Source organism: Lynx canadensis, chromosome A2 (genome assembly GCF_007474595.2).
Source record: "Lynx canadensis isolate LIC74 chromosome A2, mLynCan4.pri.v2, whole genome shotgun sequence".
NCBI classification, from domain to species: domain Eukaryota; kingdom Metazoa; phylum Chordata; class Mammalia; order Carnivora; family Felidae; genus Lynx; species Lynx canadensis.
The window spans coordinates 68,667,742-68,689,923 of record NC_044304.2 but is presented as its reverse complement, the minus strand read 5'-3'; the positions used below and the strand labels follow the sequence as shown (position 1 = coordinate 68,689,923).

General features: G+C 41.6%; 1 protein-coding gene across 3 annotated transcripts in view; it reads right to left on the bottom strand.

Annotated features, from left to right (window-relative positions):
- VSTM2A (V-set and transmembrane domain containing 2A) overlaps positions 1-20,597 on the bottom strand; it is a 28,921-nt gene extending 8,324 nt beyond the window's left edge. Inside the window, exons 1-5 of one of the 3 annotated variants that reach the window (XM_030307682.2) lie at positions 20,424-20,594; positions 20,068-20,197; positions 18,097-18,263; positions 16,900-16,950; positions 13,698-14,034 (exon numbers count right to left, since the gene is read on the bottom strand). In XM_030307682.2, the coding sequence (XP_030163542.1) occupies positions 13,698-14,034; positions 16,900-16,950; positions 18,097-18,263; positions 20,068-20,146 (634 nt within the window). In that variant the 5' untranslated portion in view covers positions 20,147-20,197; positions 20,424-20,594. Of the gene's footprint in view, positions 1-13,697; positions 14,035-16,899; positions 16,951-18,096; positions 18,264-20,067 lie in introns of all 3 variants that reach the window. The other 2 variants (XM_030307683.2, XM_030307684.2) reach the window with 2 other exon arrangements.
- Positions 20,598-22,182: the final 1,585 nt, after the last annotated feature.

Genomic DNA, 22,182 nt, shown 5'->3' with positions numbered 1-22,182 from the left:
TTAGCTGTTTAAATTTCCTTTCCTGCGTTCCTTTCGTCAGCAAATTTACACCTCTATTCTAGTTATGAGGCCTCTTATTGGAGCTGGGGCGGGGGGTGGGGGGGTGGGAAGTGAAGTTGCCCAAGTACTCAAGATCTGACTGACGAGATGATACGCCATTCACCACAGAATTTTCGAGAATCTAGCCTTGGCAGGATTTCAGGATTTCTACCTACCTTGTACGCTGACTTGAGAAGGAACATATAAAGCGATGGTGCCTCCCACCTGCTAAGGCCATAGCATCTCACAACACACTTTCATTGTAACTCATTCATCCGGCTAAGACTGCTTTGGGTGCAGACCGGATGATGATTACAATGGCAGCAGCTAATATTTCTTGAACGTTTGTTATTTCTTGACCTTTGTTTGTGATCCCATGAAGTTACGATAATCATTTTGCTACTTAAGGACCTGACTCTGTGCTTGAGTTTACCCAGCCAGTGGGTGGTGCCGCAGACATTCAAAACCAGTTCTGTTTCACTCCAAAAGGTAATTTGCATCATAATTTCCTCCCGTGATTCTTCATGCCTGAAAACTCTAGACTGTCTCAATTCTGCCTATTAGAAATATTTGGAAATATGAGCTGTTTTGACAAAATGGAATGGAGAACAATATAAATTAGTGGAAAACAAAATGTTCTCAGAGTGAGTTTTTTAATACTACATGCATTTAATAACTCCTTTGATGCATGAATAAGAATGATTTATTATTAGCGTCACATCCACCAGTATATAAATAAATGCTGCGGAGAGGCTGGCAACTCTTTACCCACGGAGTTTAACTATCCTTCCTGCATGTATGTTTTCATTATTAACTAGCATATTCTTTATTCATAACGCAAAGGTAGATATTAATCCACATCTTGTTGGTATGATCACAAACCCCCTGTTAGGGACTGCACACACACGTGGTTTTGTTGCAGTTTGACAGTGTTGTTGAACAACGCCACCTTTCCCAAAGAGCTTAAATAAGCACATTCAACTTGGGGAATGTAAGAGAGGAAATTATGAAGACAACTGGGATCAATGTGGAATGACCTTGCGTCAGGGTAGGCTATGACTGTCTGCCCTGAGTGAGGAAGCTGATACAAAGAGCACCACAGGGGCTCCTGGGAGGCTCGGTCAGTTAAACATCCAACTCTTGATTTTGGCTCAGGTCAGGATCTCATGGTTCCTAAGATCCAGCCCCACGCTGGGCTGCATGCTGACACAGCAGAGCCTGCTGGGGATCTTCTCCCTCCCTGTCTCTCTGCCCCTTTCCCCATCTCTCTCCCACTCCCTCCCCCCCCACTCCACCTCTCTCTGCCCTGCCCTACTCTCTCTCCCTCTCTCTCTGTCCCTCCCCAGCTCTCATGCTCTCTTTCTCTCTCTCTCTCTAAATAAATAAATAAACATTAAAAAATAAGAGCGCACCACAGCTAGAATTATTGACTACTAAGTGAAGAGGTAAGAAAGCTGTATTTTCAGATTTGAGCCATCACTCACTAATTGGTGAAATAAAGAATCTGTTGTTATAGATCACCCTTCCCCTAACATCACCAGAGAAGAATTTCTCGTCAAAGAAACACATCTCATATTTTTACAGAAGTGGCAACTGTGGCACTCAGAGTGAAGAAACAGAAGTCAAGGAAAGACAAGGAAAGAAAAATAGCTGCGGAAATGTGGTTTCACTTTTCACTTATCCTCTTACATAAATTGAAAAGTAAAGATTTCAACAAAATTTACACAGTAATTTGCCTACATTTAAACATCACCTTTGGGGTGCCTGGGTGGCTCAGTTGGTTAAGCGTCCAATTCTTGGTTTAGGCTCAGGTCATGATCTCATGGTTTGTGAGTTTGAGCCCCACATCTGGCTCTGTGCCATTGGCACAGAGCCTGCTTGGGATTCTGTCTCCTTCTCTCTCTGTCCCTCCCCTCCTTGTTCTCTACCTCTCTCTCTTTCTCTCAAAAGTAAATAAATAAAAATTTGGAAAAAAAATCTTAAAAAAAATCCATTTTAGTTGTACAGCAATGTTTACTTTTGAGGAAAAAATTATTTGAGTACCTACTGCCAACAGGATGTAGAAAAACCTTGGGGCACCTGAGTGGCTCAGTCAGTTAAGCATCCAGCTTCGGCTCAGGTCATGATCTCAGGGTTTATGAGTTTGAGTCCCATGCCGGGCTCTGTGATGACAGTTCGGAGCCTGGAGCCTGCTTCAGATTCTGTGTCCCCCTCTCTCTCTACCCCTCCCCTGCTCACACTCTGTCTCTCAAAAATGAATAAACGTTAAGATCTTTTTTAAATTTTTTTTTTCAACGTTTATTTATTTTTGGGACAGAGAGAGACAGAGCATGAACAGGGGAGGGGCAGAGAGAGAGGGAGACACAGAATTGGAAACAGGCTCCAGGCTCCGAGCCATCAGCCCAGAGCCCGACGCGGGGCTCGAACTCACGGACCGCGAGATCGTGACCTGGCTGAAGTCGGACGCTTAACCGACTGCGCCACCCAGGCGCCCCGTTAAGATCTTTTTTAGAAAAACATCAATTATATAGCTTCAGAAAACCCACCTATTTTAACATAAGAAACATGTTTTGAGACTTTACCCATATATTTTCTAAATTTGAACCCATGGTTTTATCCTTTTCCTTAATCCAGCCATTTCAAAATTATCTAAATTATAATGTTTTACAAATTATCCTCAGAACAGAAATGACCTTAGCCATCAGAATTATGTAATTAACAGAGATAGTTGAAGCATTTAAAATCCCCTTTATCAAGGCATGTGCATACAAGAAAAATATGTAGTTGCCAGGACTGCTTACCAAATGTCCTAAACATAATTTGTTATTAAATACAATTTTAAATACATGAATATTGTTGTCATGGTATGTAATGAAGGATGGTCCAATTGTACTTTCTAATCCTCTCTCTCCATTAATACATAAGGGGCCTGGGGTTCTTTTCTTATAGATTGACTGAATTACATAAAAAATCATGTAACTTGGGGCGCCTGGGTGGCTCAGTGGGTTAAATGTCAGACTTTGGCTCAGGTCATGATCTCTCAGTCTGTGAGTTCGAGCCCCACGTCGGGCTTTGTGCTGACAGCTCAGAGTCTGGATCCTGCTTCGGATTCTGTGTCTCCCTCTCTCTCTGCCCCTCCCCTGCTCACACCCTGCCTCTCTCTCTCTCTCTGTCTCTCTCTCTCCCTCTCTCTCTCTCTAATTACATGCTAAATACAATATTTAGACACTGCATTAACACCAAAAATATCTAGACATAGCTCATATCTATAAAATACTTATATTTTCAGATTGTTTGAAACTGAGTTTTTACATTCTAAAGGGTTTTTCTTTCTATTTAGTACTTGTGATCCTATTGTTTGCTCCCTACATGTAGGGTTTTTCAAATTAACAATTTACATTGCTAAGAGAAGTGAGAAAAATTAATAAACTTATTTAATCAGAAAAATTAAAGCTCAAATGTGTTCCAGAGCTGAAGAAGATGTTGCTGAGATTGTGTCTGTAACACAAAACATAAATAAAACAAGAAAAAAAGCAGTCCCATAATAGACCCCCTCCTTGCGCAATGCCTAAGACCTGTCTACTTTAAAATATAGAGTGACTGCATTACTTAATCTTTATTAAAGTATTTTTGTCTGTGAAGCTAATAAAATTGCTTCATGTAATTTCTTGCAGTTTACTTTTTCAACAGCTCCACAGTCATCAGCTTCACGGAATAGGGAATCCTAACGCCTAGTTTTACCATTGGCTTTAGTTCAAACACCAAGAGTTTAACCTGTCTTGGGTTTGTTTTATACATATAGGGTTCTAAATTCATGCAAAAATGCTCTCTCAGGCTTTTTAAAAGACATATTAAATAAAACATAATTATCATTTATAAATCCTCCGGGGTACTAATTTTCCTTCATATCCCCAATGACTGCACCATTATTCATCACTCTGAAATCCCTCTGAATTGGGGGCCGAATGAGTCATGCTCTTGAGAGGAAAATGATTGCGTGATATGTAATTTATGGACTTTATATGAGTTTGATTAGTTTCATCAAAATAAATTTATCAAGATCACACTCGTTATGTTCAGAAAAAAAAAATAATTTGACAGTCAGATTATCCATCCAGCTCACAGGAAATAAGATGCAGTGTTCTTAACTTTGATGCTACTAGAATTTCTGAGAATTCCTACTTCCATGCTAGGACTTCTAATGTATGTGTGCACACACGTGTGCACGTGTGTATAAATATGTGCACGTACACATACATGCATGTGTGTATATGTTTTTAATTTGTCATGACCTCCACAATCATACACCATTATTTTACCTTGCCTTTTTGTTTTTATTTGTTTAATAGATTTTATTTGTTTGTTAGTTTGTTTTCTCTGTCATGAGTTGCCTGTCACTGGACTATCTTTAAATCTGGGAAATTTTAAATGATGTGTTTTTTCCCCCCAATATAACAAAAGTAATAAATTATCACCATATAAATATTAATTATACACACAAAATAATTAAGCAATTAAAAATCATAACATCTTGGGGTGCTTGGGTGGCTCAGTCAGTTAAGTGTCCTACTTTGGCTCAGGTCATGATTTTGCAGTTTGTGGGTTTGAGCCCTGTGTCGGGCTCTGTGCTGAAAGCTCAGAGCCTAGAGCCTGCTTCAGATTCTGTGTCTCCCTCTTCCTCTCTGCCTCTCTCCTGCTCTCTCTCTCTCTCTCTCAAAAATAAATAAACATTAAAAATAATCATTACATCTTGACTTCGGACGTACATTTTCATATATTTCTTGTCATTTTTCTATGCAAGTATCTCAGATTGATTTAAAGTTTTATATCCTATATTTTTTACTTTAATGTTTTGTCCTGTATCTTTCACATTATATTATGTGTTGAATCTTACCTAGTTTCATTAAAACTTGATTTTAGAAGCTGTGTAACAGTCACTGTATGGTTTTAACATTTTAACACATTCATTAAGTAACTTCCTTGCTGTTGGTCATTTGAGTATTTCCAATTTAGGGATGACCTCTGTAATAAGCATGGGTCTGGGCCTACTTCCCACTGATCTTTCTGGAATCTCCTCCCAAGAATATTACTTCAAGCACAAGTGGGCCACACAATCTAAAGCCCTGTGACTGATCTTTCCAGATAAATTTTTCTCCAGAAGGAAAGTATCAATTCATCATGTAAGTAATCATATACCAAAATGCTTGAGTCCCTGTAACCTTGATGATACATGTTGATTCTAAAAATCTTTGCCAAGATTATATGTGTCAAGTTTGAAAAAAAGACTAGGGTTTTGACTGAGACTGCATCAAGTCTATAACTACTTTTGAAAAACTTGACATTTTTAAAATTGAGATCATCCATCCAAAGACACAGCATATTTATTCATTTATTCAAACCTGAACTCTCTGAACCAAGTGTTCCAACGGTCTTCATATTTAGAATGCTTGTTATTGTCTTTAAAAAGAAAACTAGATACTGTATATCTTTCGTTTTTGTTGGTACTGTTGAGAATTATTATTATGCCCCAAATATTTTCTATTTGGGTATTGCTGTCCATACCCAAATAGGCTTAAGTGTATTTTGCTATCTCTAAGTCATTTAGAATGGAGCACATAATCATAGTATATGTAAAATTGATATTATTTTATTCTTTCCCTAAGTATTAGATGTACATATTTCCTTGTCTGCAGCATCGTGTTTTACTTACATTTGACTTACTCAAAAAATTTTAATTTCTTACAGTAAAATGTTATTTTCACTTGTATATTTTGTAACTTTAAATCTTGAGAGCCTCAGGCATCTGATTTTATGCTAATCTTTCTAAATCTGATTTTTCTTTTCTGCTCTGCTCTTTAATTAATTTGAGTTCATCTGGATATATATCCTAAATTATGACAATGTTTCCTTTTGTCACTTATTAATTAAATCAATCCTTTCTTAATTCTTTTATTTTTTAGTTCATCAGTATGATATTATTTTATGTAATTTTAGGGCTTCCCAGGCTTTTATTTTCTTTCTTCCCTATTCATATTTGTGTTCCTTTGCTACCTTTTTAATCATAGTTACTTAATAATATGCTTCAATATCTGGTAGGTACAGAAAAAGGAACCAATCACTGCCAGGTTTACCCTGATAGATAGTTAAAATACATCATGTCACTTACTGCTGGAAATGACCCTTAGGGCATATGTGTTAATATTTCAGTGTCATAAATAATGACTCCTGAGGTTCAGAGATATTTTGTACACAGCTCACTCAACAAACAAGCTGGGGGTTATTGGTTTATCTAAATCCATTTTATTTTTTCTATTTTTAAAGCTTTTAACTAGTCTCACTTGTTTATGTTTTCAGATGTATGTTTAATTATTTTACAATTTTAAAAATTCTGAGGGTCATTTTTGGAAAGCTTGAAATTAATTAAGAGAGCAGCCGAGGTGTATAATTGTGGTTTCCAAATACATGTTGCTTATTCCGGCCACACAGTTCAAATTCCTAACAATCCTTTGGAGTTTTATTATGCTTTACAATAAGAATCTAGTTACAACCTTGGGCAAGACAGCTGGTGGCCAATATATTTAGTATGGTTATCTAGGGGGAAATTTATCATCAACTAATGGCATTGTGACAGAGTAAAAAGGAAGTTCTGAAATTATGCACAACAAAACGTGAGCCAGGAATGAAGACTCAGTCTTCCTTCTTTAATTCATCACCTACACACACTCAATACACACACTCCGCCACAGTGGAGCCAGGTGGTGTAGACCATGTACTCTCAGGACTTCACGGTTCCTAATAATCATCATCATAATAACAACACACATGCAACAACAGTCTTATTAACACAACAACTAGTTATCATTTATTGAGGGCTTGATCAATGCCGAGCTCTCTCTGTATCTAATTTCATTGAATCCTCAAAACTCGGTGAGGATTATACCATAGTTTCCATTTAATAAATGAGGATATGGAGACATGACCAGCTATGAGTGATGGACATGAGATGGGGACGGACGTCCTCCTTAAGTGCTGTGCCTACTGCCCCTGCTGGTGAATGCCAAGGCAAGAGGCAGAAGGTCTAAGGAACATCTTCCTGTTTATTTCTACCCCTTGCAGCTGATATGAATGCACCTGTGGTAGCTATAGGTGGCAGCAGCGATCCTTGGGAGAAGGAACCCTGCATTTTCTCTTTTAAGATGTGTGTTACCTTGGCCAACAGAACTCAGTCTTTCCAGCAACTTCTCAAACCTTTGGTCATCTATCCAGATAGCTGCTTCTCTGGCAGCTTTCTGAAATCTCAAGGATCATGCAATCATTACAGACAAGAGCTTAGAACCCTGACAATTCTGCTTTATGGCTCCGTAATTACAGAGCTCCTGGAAATCACAGGTAAACCTTAATGTGTCCAGTCGTGCATTGAAAAGCCCTCCCAACATATAGCTGGCCCTTGGTTTTATAGACCCAGATAGGTACTGAATTTCAATGAGTGAAGTATGGTTTGCGAGAGAATTTAGCCAGTATAGACTTTTAATCTACATAATTCCGGTTCAAACATGGCTCGAGCAGATTCCTTGGCCGGTATTATCTAAAGCACTGCCTCAAATCTATTTTTCATCTTATTCATAGACACTTGATTTACATAGCAGCCATTTAACTGATAGAATTACGATGATCAAATTAATTTAACCTGTGTAAGCAGCCAAGTTGGATCATTTAAACCAAAATCAACATTGAGGTCTAAATCATATCATGGGCTTTCTACCTGGATGCCACGCACCATTTCCTCATATTTTAAGTGAGGAAAACAATCTCCTGCAAGCCCCTCAGCCCCTCAGCTGCCCCCTCCCATCCCCCCACCCCTACCCCCACCCACACCCCCACCGGCAGCTTTGAATCCTGTTTCAGGATCATTCTTACTAGATCTGGCCACTTTTGGAAAGCAGCCATGTTTATCGGCAGCAGGGGAGCTCCAGGAGCTCTTGGCATCTAGCAGCTGTAGCAAGGCAGCTGCCTCTCAGTGTTCAGGTTCACCTCCTGGTGAAAACACAATCATATTTCGGAGTTCAGAGAATCAGCGTCCTTGCTGAGTGACTAGAGACTCCACACGCGGAAACAGAACTACCCCTTAACCAATGGCCAGATTTCCTGTAAGTGCCAGCTGCAGATCACGGGAGTGAAGAGTACAGCTTTGCACAAGTCTATCTCTACACTGGAAAATAAACGATGGCCAAAGGCCAGTTTCAAAAAAAGGATTTTGTAGCATCGAACACATGCATGCCTATCTCCTAGGAAACGATACAAAATTCTTTCCTCGCCTATAAGAACTTTGTACAGCTAATGATTTTCGTAATTTGCTGCACATAAAAATACTTCTTTCTGGTTCTCGATTCAGACTTTCATTCAGTAGGTCCTGGGTGGAGTCTTTGAATATGAATTTTTAACCAGCTCCCTTGGTGAGCCTGGCTTAGGTCGTCTGCACTACACTTCGAGAAACAGTTTTAGAGTCTCGTTCAGTTTTGGAATAGTGGCAGTATTATGTACTTATGCAAATATAATTATAAGGAAAAAAACAACAAAAACAAAGATTTACTGTCCCTCTCTGTTTCCCTTTCCTCCAGCAAACATGAACTCCACTTGTTCCAGGCACCTGGTGGACTGCAAATGCAAATTGTAATATTTGGAGCCTACGAGTTATAGTTGGGTGACCGACTATCCCCTGAGCCTGAGGCTTCCCAGTAGGGCAGAATCCAGCCAGGAAAGGAGGAAAGCCCCAGGAAAAATTCCTACACTACACTACAAGGCACAACAATGGCTTCAAAGTTAAGTGTAAACAAGTTGCTTTGAGCCCTGAAAGAGGAAACAACCAATTCTAAGACGAAGGAGGAAGCTTTATAAAAGCATTTGCATTTGAGTAGGAACTCAGCAAAGAGGGAAGGGCCCACGCAGGGAAAACACAGTTGCAAAGTCACAGAGGTAAAACAGTATCTGAAAATGTTGCAGAAATACCAATTAAGAAGATTATGGGCGTGAGGATTGGGAAAGCGGGAGCAACAAGGCTGGAAATTACACCACGCAAGTTTGCGATGGTGCTTTGGAAATAGTAATTATATCATACTTGCTCTGTTGTGATCTGTTCGATGCATTAGAATTTAAACAGGCAAAGTATTAGGAGCTGTTGCAAGAGATGCGGAAAGTGAACAGGCTCCATCTTGAGAACAAAGTCTCTATTGGTGGAACAGGAAAAAAAAACGCAGTTGTTCAAGGTTATCTTAAAGAGACCATTTGGAGGACTGAATAACTGATTCATTGTGGCAACCGGAAGAAGAGGAAATAAGAACATTTTCAAGATTTCCACAAGACCTGTGGATGGTGATCATGTTGTTAAAAGGATTGGGGAACCCTGGAGGAAGAACATTTCTTTTTGGTGAGGAAGCTAAGATAATAAACTCAGTTTTGAGTTGTTTGCGTTTGGGGGCCTAACCTAGAGATCACTGTGAAACAAACCATCCTACAACTCTTTATTATTTCTCAGGAGTTAATGTCAGCTGGGCTCAGCTGCAAGGTGCTGGTTGAAATAGCAGTGAGGGCTGAAGGTAAAGGTTGGCCCGCTTGGGCTTCTGTCAACTCAGTAAGGCGGTCTCAAGGTAGCTGTCCTTTTATGACGCCTGGCTTCTAAGAGGCCAACAGCAGAAGCTAGAAAGCCAACAACAGAAAGGCTAGGTCTCTCGACTGGGCGTTGCAGTGCTTGCATAACATTACCTTACACCTTCCTGTCTAAGTGTCTCATGCCAGCCGGGCTGGGGCGGCGGGGAGCAGGGAGGAAAGGCCCCAGGTGTCAATGGGTGCAGTCAACAAAGGTGCAGCCCTCTCTACCCTGCCACAGTGCTTGTAGAAGGCACATGTGGAGATGCACTGGGGGACAGTCTGGCTCTCCAGAAAGAAATCAGAACTGGAAACAGGGGTGGAGGAATTTTCTGAGGGAAAGTTAGCAGTGGAAATCCTAACAGTGGATGAGAAGTTCAGGGAGTTGAGAATGGAAGAGGTCTACATTCAAGAGAGGCGTTTTGGGGAGAAGCCAACAAACGTGAAACTCTACCAGCCAATCAAGAGGACACGGGAAGACTGATGTTCCTAGCAACTGCGCAGGACAAGACAGGGGAGGTGAGGGGACCGGGCTGGGGACTGACTGCAGGGCTGGCAGGGAAGGAGGTGCTAGGAAGGCGGGGTGGGCGCCGGCGCCCCCTGCCGGATGGTGGTTGGCGGCTAGTGCCTTCAGTCCAATTTGCCAGTTTTCCAGGCATGGGGAGGGGTCCAGCAGCCAGGAAAGAAGAGAGGGACAAAGGGAGGACTGGATGGTGGCCTGTGGGGGGCACCTTTGGCTCCTGGAAGGGGGATGAGACGGGAAGAAGTAGACAAGGGTGTGTAGAGGGAGGTGTTTGGGGAGGCGCGAGCGCTCCAGTACGTCTGGGTGTTCCCTGTGAAGATGGAAGTAGAATCAGGAATTTCTTCCTCCTCAGAACATCTACAGGACATTTTTTCAATGTCAGTTATGGGTGCACAAAACTGAAGTTCAAAAGAACTGGCAATGAGAAAACAAGGGGTTGCAAAAGCCAGGTTTTGTCTATCTGTTTGCTTTACCATTTTCCCTCATTATTTTGGTTTTAATTGTGCATTAATCAAGTGAATTGAAAAGGCGATGTCATAAAGATAAACAGTTTAAAGCCGGATGGTCCAGTCACATGCTCACTAACTTTTGGAAAAATGGGACTGGCTATATTAAATGATAGTTAAATATATCTTTATCTTGTGATACGTAGATGGTAATAGGCTCTTTTTCCATCTTTTTTTTCCATGTAAATTTCTGTTTTTAGGATAACTGGTTATAATTGTATGACAATTTGAACATTATATCTAGGTATATATACAGAGTTACTTTCAGTTAGTGCTTGTCCTACAGAGAGACAAAAATCCTTTGACAGAAAAATACTATGAATTAAGAGTTGAGTAATTCAGCCTAAATAATTTACTCAACCAAGTCAAAGACTATCGTGAAGAGAAAAGGCCAGATAAACCAGCCTTTTGTAACCCAGGTTAATATTACAGTGTCTTATGTACCATGGATGAAGCATGCCTCCTGGTAGCGAAAACAGACAAAAGGTTACTATCTTGGCCTGTAAAAGCAAGATTTTAATTTTTGTGTCTTCATTATGTCTTGCCTTTAATAGAACAAGGGGGAAAAAAAAGATGCATGATGAATGGAATTTACAAATATTGTGTTTGCTCACAAAGAGAGGAAGTATGTCTCCCATTTTTGTGTCATTGTGCCTGGCGTAGAAGCTCTTGGAAGGATGGAGAGTGAATAAATGAAGCATGGGTATTGAAATCAGCTTTATTTGGACATAACCTGGAAAATTATAAAGCAAAATTATAAATCAGGATGTAGGTGTTACAGTGAATCTACTATATAAATATCCATCCCAGATACTGTATTGTATACAATAATTGTGCAAGCTCAAAAACTTACACACATATAGAATGGGTGGCTGGGCAACCCCAGCTTCTGAAGTAGTTAAAAAATGTTACTAAATGTATCAAAAATATTTTCTAGTATTTCTACTGGTAGGAAAACATAGACATGAAAGATTTGGATATATTTCATATTAATCTTTGCTATAAGCAGATGGCTTTGGATGCGTATCTGGATGCTTATGCATGAAGTCTATATCCTTTCTTCCATATGCATATATCCATGCATATTTGGATGCATATCCATGGATGCATATCCATGAAGTCAGCATCCCTTCTCCCACTTTGCTTTAGAGAAAACAAGTCAAGCTGGTGGTGTGGTGGAAAATAAGCGGTGATTCCTACTTGAAAACTGTTAGAAGATATCTAGAGTTCTACCACTTAGCTCCAATCACAATACTGAGAAAAATATATTAAGATAAGTTAGCTATTTTGAGAGTACGTTACTTAATCCAAAAGTAAATAATTTAGAAATAGAACATTTCATTCCATGCTTAAAATCCTCCATTGGAATAGGTAACCCATTTGATTTTATTCAGTGGAACAGACTTATGATCTCTAGTTTGGAGTAGTCTATGGAGGCTAATAATTTCACTTCCATGATTTGGAGTTCTCTCTAATAAGGTTGTAAACTGTCTGCTGAGGCTACTCTAATTTTGCATATAGTGTCTAGCTTCTGTTTTTATCTTTGCATGAAGGGGAGGGGGACAATGTCTCCAAAGACATTGAATCTCTATTAAATAATGGATACAAAAATTCTAACCACTAGGGGTGTGTGTGTGTGTGTGTGTGTGTGTTTCCGTGTGTTACATATGCATATGTGTATATACATATGTATACATATACATATATATGTACATATATATTCTAGCTGTGGTCTTGTTTTTTAACTTGGGAAACAAAAGAGATGATAAGGAGGAAAATGAGACAAAGCCACACAAACTGAGCCTTAGAGAGGCTAAGGGGCTAAGCTATTTATTCATCAGACTGGCAGAAACTGCCAGGACCAAGGCAAACTCACCCACATTTAAAGGCGATGCAAACCCCCAGGGACCCTGAGTCAAGCTCTCCACACATCATATCCATTAGCACGTGATGAATAAGAAGGAAGCCTAGGTTGGCACACATTATCCTAAAAGTGCTGTTCACCAGCAAATATTTAATATATATGTACACATGTACCTGAAATTATCCTAATGAAATGCCCAGGTTTTTGTATTTGACGGCTAAAGTGACCTTGAATGTTAGCAGTGTCATTTGCTACTACCAATAGTAGTATCAATACTTCTTCAATGATAAACGGTGAAGGGAAAAACTTAAAGAACGGTGAATTAAGTATTTTTATGCTGCCTGCATCCTGTAATATTACGTCAAGTGTTTGAACAAAATACAGAACAGTCACGGGGTTGTGCAGGGGACTGCTCATTCCAAGAACCCTTTATCCCCCATCAAGGTTAAAACTTCAATGAGTTTCCATTGGCTGAGTGATTGCATAAATTAATGCTATTCAGAACAGCTTTAACTTGCACAGCTGACTTGGGAAATGTGTGACTAAGCTCCTAAATTGGCATCGAAGGCACATTTGCGGGAGTTGCCGAAACTCTGCACTACTTACTGCCTTTCATCCCCCCTCACTTCCTCCCATTATCATTATCACTTTCATCACAGGCAGCTGAAGTTTCTCCTTCAAAATCAAAAGCCCTTGGAGAACAATCCTGCCTTCAAGCTAGGGGCCGCTGAAAATGTGTTGTCTCTTTCATTTACATTTTGATTAAGTGAAAGTCTCTTAATTTGGGCCATTATCGATACATAAATCTGTAGAGAAAATGAACATGCATTTATAATGCGACCAACATGACATGATTTACTGTTCTTCTAAGGTGTAAATACAGAAGGAAAAAAAAAAAAAGTCCAGCTCTTAGGTCCCCTGGACGTGTACACGGCCAGAGACTAACGGGGTGACTCACGTCCTCTGGGAAGGCCCCGCGTGCTTCATCTCGTCATCACTCCAACTGCACTAGGTCTCCAATTTTAAAACCATCATACATAAACCTGTCTACTCTACTTGACCGATCTTCCTGTGGGAAGGTTTGTGAGTGGTAAAATGAAAGGCTCAAAATGGGTTTCCATACCTGATTGTGGACTTTGTTTGGGGATTTTGGCTACCGCTTGAGGGCTGGAGGTGGAGTGCATTCGCTGGTTGCCAGAGCTGTGGATGCTGCTGGGAATGGCCACTGAGACATTCTTGCGAGGCTTCATATCCTGCAGCCACATGGGCGAAGCTTCGAAGGCCTGCATCCTCCTAGCATGGCTGTTGGCATTGACTTTCAAGTAGGCCTGGGCTTTGTGTTCCTGCAGCTCTCCGTAATTAGCGTCTGTCACCCTGCATTCATACAAGCCTTCATCCTTTTTCCTCACTTTGGAAATCTGAAGCTTGTGAGAGATGTCATTGCCTTGGACTTTCACTGTCTGAAAAATTGCAGGTGGAAAAAAAAAAAAGTGCTACATCAAATGATTTTGTTCCCATACGTGCTCCTAAGCTTGCTAATGTTGGAAAATGAAAGGGTCTTAATAGCCTCGTAGCCACAGTCAGAGAGCTATTTATTTTCTCAACAGTCAAATACGAAGGTCGTATTTATCCCATTGCACTAACAACTGGCTTCACAAAATCATGGGGTAATTAGTTCAATCCAGCCAGCGCCAGAGTCTCTCAGCCGCGTGGTCCCCAGATCCTAGGTTCCAGGTCTGCCATTTTCCAACCATGGGATTGACCTCTGCCTGGTTGGCTCCGTTGAACGAAACACGGACATAATAAGGTAAAGGATATAGTTTGTACCGCCTCTTGTCATCACTTCAGGCTACAACTCTGAGAGATCACAAAACTATGTTGTTGGGGACACCAGGGTTTAAGTGAGAATGTGTTTTTATCCCCACATTGGGGATGCCTTCCTAAAGGTAGTGACACAAGGCTTGAATATTAAGTATTCTTCTCAAATGTTTGGTGCAGGCTTACCAACAGTCATGGGGTGGCATGACTTGGGGTGCAGATTAATATCACCTGGTCTTATGGGCAGAGTACATACTTCCGGCAATGATAGGGTTTTTATGCTACTGGAACTGGAGAGGCCATCAATCAGACGCTGGTTTGATTTTCAAGAGTGAAACCGGCTTTCTTATTTCTTCTAATAATTTTGATGCCAGATTAACAGCAAAATTATATATAATTGTAATATGTAAGATTATATATAATTTTATATTATGTCGAATCTACATATACACATATATATCCATAAGAGTCTTTATCAGAACAGCTAGATTTTATATACATCATCTATTATCCATGATTGACCGGATGATGGATTTCATAAGACACCCAGGATTTAAGGCCTTGGATGATTTTGAAAGGCAGGGAAAAGAAGTGAAGAAGGCATACACTTTCAAATGCCCCAAGTAATTAAGAAAACTTGGGGAGCGCTCATCTGTTTTTACCTACAGAGTTGTATACAGTTTCCAACAGTTGAACCATAACCATAGTATGTATTTATTTGTATGCAAAATTACTTATAAATATACTAATACTATAAAAATAATGGGGACTAATCGTTTCAAATATAGTCAGTTGAGTCTCCTAATAAAGTTTGAAATAGTTGGAGTACTTATATGATTATTTTTTTACAGTAAACTGAGATTTGGGGGTTTAGATCCGTGATTCTCAGCACTGATTGCACATTAGAATCCTCTAGGGAGCTGTTAGAAAATGGTCTCATTTGGATTAATATGGAAACATTAAGTCTGCATCTCCAAGAGGTGAAGCTATCACAATGTTTCATAAAAGAATACCTGAGAATTCTAAGTTAACAACCGCTGGTTTAAGACACATGACATGACCAAGGTCACCTTGTAGGTAAACTGGGAACAAACTACTTTCTACCTCAGTTTATAACGAGAATTTTTTGCTGATTCACTAGATTTTATTAACCTTTGGCATAGATAACACTGTTAGTCGCAGTATGTAGTAGCTGTGTGCATGACCGTGTTTCTTAACCGCATGCTTCCTTAGTTCAGGATGTGGGAAGCTATTTTCCTTACCGCTTTTTGGAAGATATAGGCGTGGGTGAAGGGTGAAACCTGACTAGTCAGTAAACAATCCAGCCACATATATATGTATATAAAATGAAATACTTAAGAAAAGTATTGTCAATAATTAATTTTACCCGTGAGCCTTTCTAGCATCGTGTGAAAACAATAATTGTGTGACAGCATAATAATTGAATTAAAATATTCTAAAGTCGATAAGTTTATGAAGGTAAATTGTAGTTTTTGGTTTATGTCTTATTTTTGTTTGATATTTGCTTCTATGTTTAGATTATACACTTACATTTATTTTATAAAATATTAGTTTCATATTATAAAATTATAGAATATATAAAATATTATGTATTTTTATAAACTACATGTATTTTATAATTTACATATATCAGTGTTTTATAAAAGAATTCCTAAACACATATATACGCTAAGGAGACCTTGTACTTCCTGATTATACAACTATTTCATTTCTAGTAATGGAATCTTCTTTATTATTTATGAATGAGCTAGGCAGTTCTATCAATATAAAGTGATTGTAGGAGGTTTCAATTGTGGTGTAGTAAAAAGATACAATTTTCTTTTTATTTCTAATTTCACATAGAGTTATTAAAAGTAATAATCAGGACAGTCGAAATACATCTCGATATTTTCAATAGGTCAACCTCCTCCACTATGTTTTATATTTATATTGGCTTTGGCTTTATATGATTTTGAGCACTGCATTAGAAATACATGGCATGCATTATGAGTCACATTGAAAATTGAGTGTTTTCAAGACAATTTCAACATCCCGTTGGATGCTTTAATTTTTTCCTGCCTAGGAAGATTTTCATAAGTTAGTGTTTTACTTCCTATTAAAGGATAATTCTATGATTTTGAATGAAGATTAGCATTGCAGCGCTACAGGCTTACAACTATTTATTTAACTGTTAAAAAAGAGTGAGAAAAAAAAGCGTCACACTCTTTGGCCGGCAAAATGAGTCTTTAGTAGTTGTTTAAATACTTACGATAGTAAAGTAAATAATTTTATTGTGTCATCTTTAAATCGGCTTCAATTTTTTTGGGACCCAGTGAAATAAGAAAGGGAAGACTGGTTCTCGCCCTGCGTTCGTGACATTGCCGTTCTCGGGGACAACTAGTTAAAAGGCTTTTTAAAAAACCTAAAATTCACTCATTTTCACCTGGGGCCTGCCTGGCAGCTGACAAAGGCACGCGCCCCCTGTCGCCTGTCGCTGTGATACTCACGCTGATCTTGGTCCCGTCGTTGTCCGGGTCTCGGTCGGGCACCAGCTCCACCTGCGGAAGAAGGGGACGACGCTCAGACTCGGGACCCCCACGGTCCCCATCCGGTCCCGGGGGCGGCCGCGTCGAGCCTGCCCGACGAGCCCCGAGCGGGGGCGGTAGGACTGTCTCCGGTGGGGTGATTCAGAAAAGAGACCGACGAGGGCGAGCGCGGCCCAGGCCACCGCGGCGCGGGGAGGGGACCGCGCGGGGGCGCTGCCGAGTCGCGCGCGCGGGGAGGTGGGTCCCGGACGCGCCGGGCCCGCGAGGGGGCGCGGGCGCGGGCGCGGGTGGAAGTTTGCAGGGATGGGATTCTGCGTCTTAGCCCAGCCTGCGACCCCTCCCTGGGGTCTCTGCCAGATTTTCTTTTTTCTTTTCGCTCCGATAAGGCCGCCTCTTTTGCTGAACTGTTCAATCTCTGCTCGGACCCTCTTTTCCTCTCTCACCGCTTCTTCCCTTTTCCTCTTCTCCTCCTTTTCCCAGCCCTGCTCCGTTTCTCCACACCTCCCTTTCCCTCCTCACCCCGCCCCTCCGCCCTCCTCTCCGGGGTGTTGAGGAGTCACCTCCGGGGCCCTCCATCGTTCACTCCCCATCCCCTCTCCCTTCCGTCTTTCCTTCTCTCCCCGCCTCTTTCCACCTCCCCCGCCTTTCTTCCCCCTCTCCGTCGCTCCCTGGCCCGCCTCCACTTACCCCTCCTCTTTTCCCTTCTCTCTCCCCCTCCCCCAACCTCTTTTCTGACAACCTCAGTCGTGAGAACTGACGCTGTGTGTGTGTGTGTGCGTGTGTGTGTGTGTGTGTGTGTGTGTGATGGAGACACAGAACAATCCCTCCCCACCCCACCGTCCCGGAAAGGGGAGGAGAGTGTCCTGGGATGTGTCAACACAGCAGTCCCGGAAGGACAGCTCCACCATCGCCGGTACTAAAAGGAGGAAGTCATTCCCAGTTTTAACCGGGGGAGACTCCACAACAGGACGTCCTCCTTGGTTTTAACGTGATATCAGCAGGACACATTCCTGCTCACTGCCTGGTATTGCTGGCATCAGTGGCGCTAACAGAACCACGCGGGCCCCCGGGGGCGCCCCCTAAACTGGACACCTAGAGGACTAAGGGGGTGAGTGGGACACACTCAGGGGGGCGTTGCGGAAGACGCGACTCCGCTACCTGCGCACCAGCCACCTCGGCCCCGGGCTCCAGGTCCTCGGGCCCCCGCAGAAACCACCACTGGATCTCCAGGTACACCGAGGCAGAGCCACTCTGGAAAGCGCAGGACATCTCCACATTCTGCCCCTCGGTCGCTGTCACGTTCCGCGGAAACTCGGTGAATTTTGCTGCAAAACAGAAATGCATCTTGTTGGAATGTACACACCACTCTCGTCAGCTTCTCTTTCCTTGAGAGCTCGCTACATTTTTCTTGGACTTAAAAATCAGGGCAACAAAACCCCTCCGTGACATCTCGGACTTTGCCTGGCTCCCCAACCCCCCTTCCTTTGCCTCGTTCCTGTCTCATTTTTGGGATCATGCCTAAATAACTTTGTTGTTGATGAAGTCCAGATAATGGAAAGGCTAACAAGCTTGCCAAGTTAACTCCCCTCTGTTAGCCAAGATGCCCACATACCTTTTGTCAGACTGCAGCATTACCCAAAACTTACAGAGGGATTCAGTGAGCTACATTTTTGACAAATCTGTCAAGCTGATCTATGAGGAGAGCCTCTTGCGCTAAGTTTCTAAACAATCTATGACTAACTGGATGTTCATATAACAGAGAATGGATCGTGATTACCTGTCAAAATGCACCTTCCTGATATATCAAAACAATGGTTAGCAATTGCGATGTTAAGACCACAGCAGTGAAACAAGTTGCACACGTTCTAAGCTGCAAATATTTCTTTCTTTCCAGATTCACCTTTGTATTTGTTCTCATCAAGCCATCACGCGGCCAATTGCTGTACATCATGGCATGTAAGAATCACACCCCTCATTTGAGTTCAGATTAAAGACTATTTTGAAGCCACCAGAGATATATTTTTTTTCAGTCTTTTCACTATCGATCTTGACACTGCTACTCTGCAAAATTCAGAGTTAAGATGAAACTCACGAAAATGAAATGTTCCCTTTTCCCCAAAGGCATTTCTTCAACATGGAATGCTTTGGGTGTTTGTTCTTATCTTGTCTAAGGGACACTTTGCAAAGAACCGATGTTTCCCTGAAAGTAGTCTTAGGGAGATTTGTGGGTGATGGAGGTGCACAACTACAACGCACACTCATGGACAGGACTGGGGGGCTGTAGCACTGATTTTGGGTGGGTGCACCTTCCCCCCACTTTTTAAAGAGAGGCACCATCAGTGTCTCTTTTCAAAATTTTGTGAAATACCAAGACGATCTCTACCGAAGTGGAACCGTATTTATACTTAAAGGAAGTAGCGGATGTTAAAGAAGACATTCGGCTCTGAAAAGGACTTTTCTGTTTCAGCTCCCAGGAGGAAGATAGCATTTCTGCTTGCAGAAGTGATGCAGTCTTCTGGCAGCAGAGATGTGATCTGTTCGTGGTGCTGAAATGATCACTGCAGCCTGCGAAGTCCTGAACAACTGGATTCAGCAGGCTGCTGCTGTTTGTGATGCAAGTCGTGCCTTTTTATGGGTCCTCAGAGGAGTCTGTCCTTTGATAAACACACATGCAAACGAAGTCGCAAGGACCCAGAAAAAGGAAACTCTAAACCAATTCTGCCTACACTGAGGACTGGCAATGGAGAGCCCCCCATCCCCAGCTCTGTTTGTTTGCGATGATTATGTATGCATGAGTGGTTACCCAGTGCATGCACACAGATACAAGGCGCGCGCACACACACACGCACACACACACACACACACACACACACACCCCTGTGTTTGCGCTTGCACAGGAACCCACTTCATTGTCAGGCACCAACTAGGCTTGCTCTCAAATCTAGCTTGCCTACTATTTAATAAACTTTAAAGAAAAATGCCAAACAGAACACTATTCCACCGTTACTTGCTAAGAATCTCACTACATCTGCTTGGCCGTTCTTTGAATGTAGAGAACACACACACACACACACACACACACACACATTCCACAAGCAAATGTATATTTGCCAATGAGCACACACTTACCTTGAGAAGAGAGCCCTTGTTGTACATATAAAACGGAAAAGAAAACAAATCCAACATACGCCAAAAAGATCCCCATCATTCCAAAAAGGGGAGGGGGGGTCACATCAGTGTAGCCGACAGCCAAAAAGCCCTAAAAGAAAGGAATGCAAATGTATCAGAGGCTCGGTCTCAGAGCCCTGGGCGCGACACTGCAAACATCCTGCTGCTGGTTCAGCGAGCACTGGCTTTGGGGAGAGGGGAGCGCAATTCGCGAAGGTTAAAACCAGCTGGCTCGGATTCGGAGAGGCTTCGAGTCCACACTCGGGCTTGCAACGCGGGGAAGTGCCTCAGCTGCTTCGCTGCCTGCTCTCAGCTACCTGGCAGCTCGTCCAACGTCAGCCCGCTGCTCCGGCTTGCGTGATCACTGCCCTCCCTAAACGCCGAGCCAGCTCGGGAAGTGGGGAGTGGGCAAGGGGGGCGGGCTGGAGGACTTCACCGGGCTCGCCGCGCTGCAACTTTTCCCTCTAATGGCTGCGATGATGCCTTTAACTCTCTGCGCGCCGGACAGCTCCCCACCTGCCGGGAACTCGGGCCGGGCAGCCCGCGGCAGGCTCGGGGCTTGGCGGCTCCGTCTACGTTTTCCTTCTGGGGAGCAGGAGCATTTATTTTTTTCCAGTTTGCCTTTTTCCTCCATGGATTGACTCCTTCTTGCCTCGGCAGACCGGATCGCTCGGTGCTTAGGAGGACAATACAGTTGTAGGATTGCGGTGTAGGATTGCAGGGGGCTGGGAGCTGGAGATTTGGGGAGGAAGTTGGGGCATTGTTGAAGAGGAAGGGAGGACTGGGATGGGGTGAAGGAGACTGCTTTAGGGCGAGGAAAACAGTCGTTTGAGGGAAATGTCGCTTAACCAGTTATTAACTGCTTTAACTAGAATGATCACATGCTATTATTCCTCACGAATTTAGTGCCGAACAGCCTCCAGCGGAGGAGAAAGCTCATGCAGGCACCATACCACTCTAGCTGGCAAACGGAGAAGACAAAAAGTACGAAAAGTCACGTATTGAGAGAATTTTCCAGAAAGAAAAGCCCACCACACGACGATTACTTTTATTGTATTATTTTTTAAAAAATTCATATGCCCCTCTGCCTTCCCTGCGTCTGTCTCACACGTATTTTGGAATGGGGGAGGGGTTTTAAATACCATTAAGGTCTCCATTGCACGGGTTTTCTTTTTGTTTCTTTGCTTTTCTTTTGCACAACAATAATTATCTAATGCTCCCTAGGATTATGTGAATAAGGAATATTCTCCTAGGGAAAAAAAGCACAATAAGTTTTGGAATTTGAAACAAATCTACTTATTTGCCCTGGAGAAGGTTTGAGATAGAGATGTTCTATTTCTTATTAAGAACCTAAAAACAGTGTATTAAAGACTCCATTTGTCCTTATGAAGTCCAACCATTAGCCAGTGAATTTAAATCTTTTTAACAAAATTAAAATCATTTCCTATTTAAGCAGAATACCAGATATTTTATTCCCATTAGTATTTCTATGCAACTATACCACAAATTTTCAATATTATTTGGAAATATGACTCAGCCTTAACAATGCTGTCAGGAAACCAATGCAGTATATGTATTTTCATTTTACTGGTAAAAAATCTGTAGTTGGCTAATTCCTTCACTAACCAGACAAAAAAAAAATAACCATAACATATCTGTTGAGTTTTTAAACCACTTATGCTTCTACTGCTGAATGCAGCAACAACTTAAATGATCAGAAAACCAATACACAATAACTTCATAAGAATATTATTTATTTTCTGAAGATATATTTATTTTTCACTCTGAATATAAGATTTATAAGATTCGAAGAAAGTCATGGGGAATGTTTTACATTGGTTTGTGTTTAGGCCAACAAGACTCCATATCCTTGTATTGAGCAAAGGATTCTGAAGTATGCCATTTCAAGAAAATAAGTCTCTTTATGCCCAAATATTTCCTCATGGAGAATGTATTTAGAGTACGGAAACAATCCAAGTTAATATACTTGCCCCGTACTTAACATTATTTGGAAAATAAACAGAACTTTGCAGGTATTAGATCCTCAGAGGTTAACTTTCAAGTTATCCTTAACAA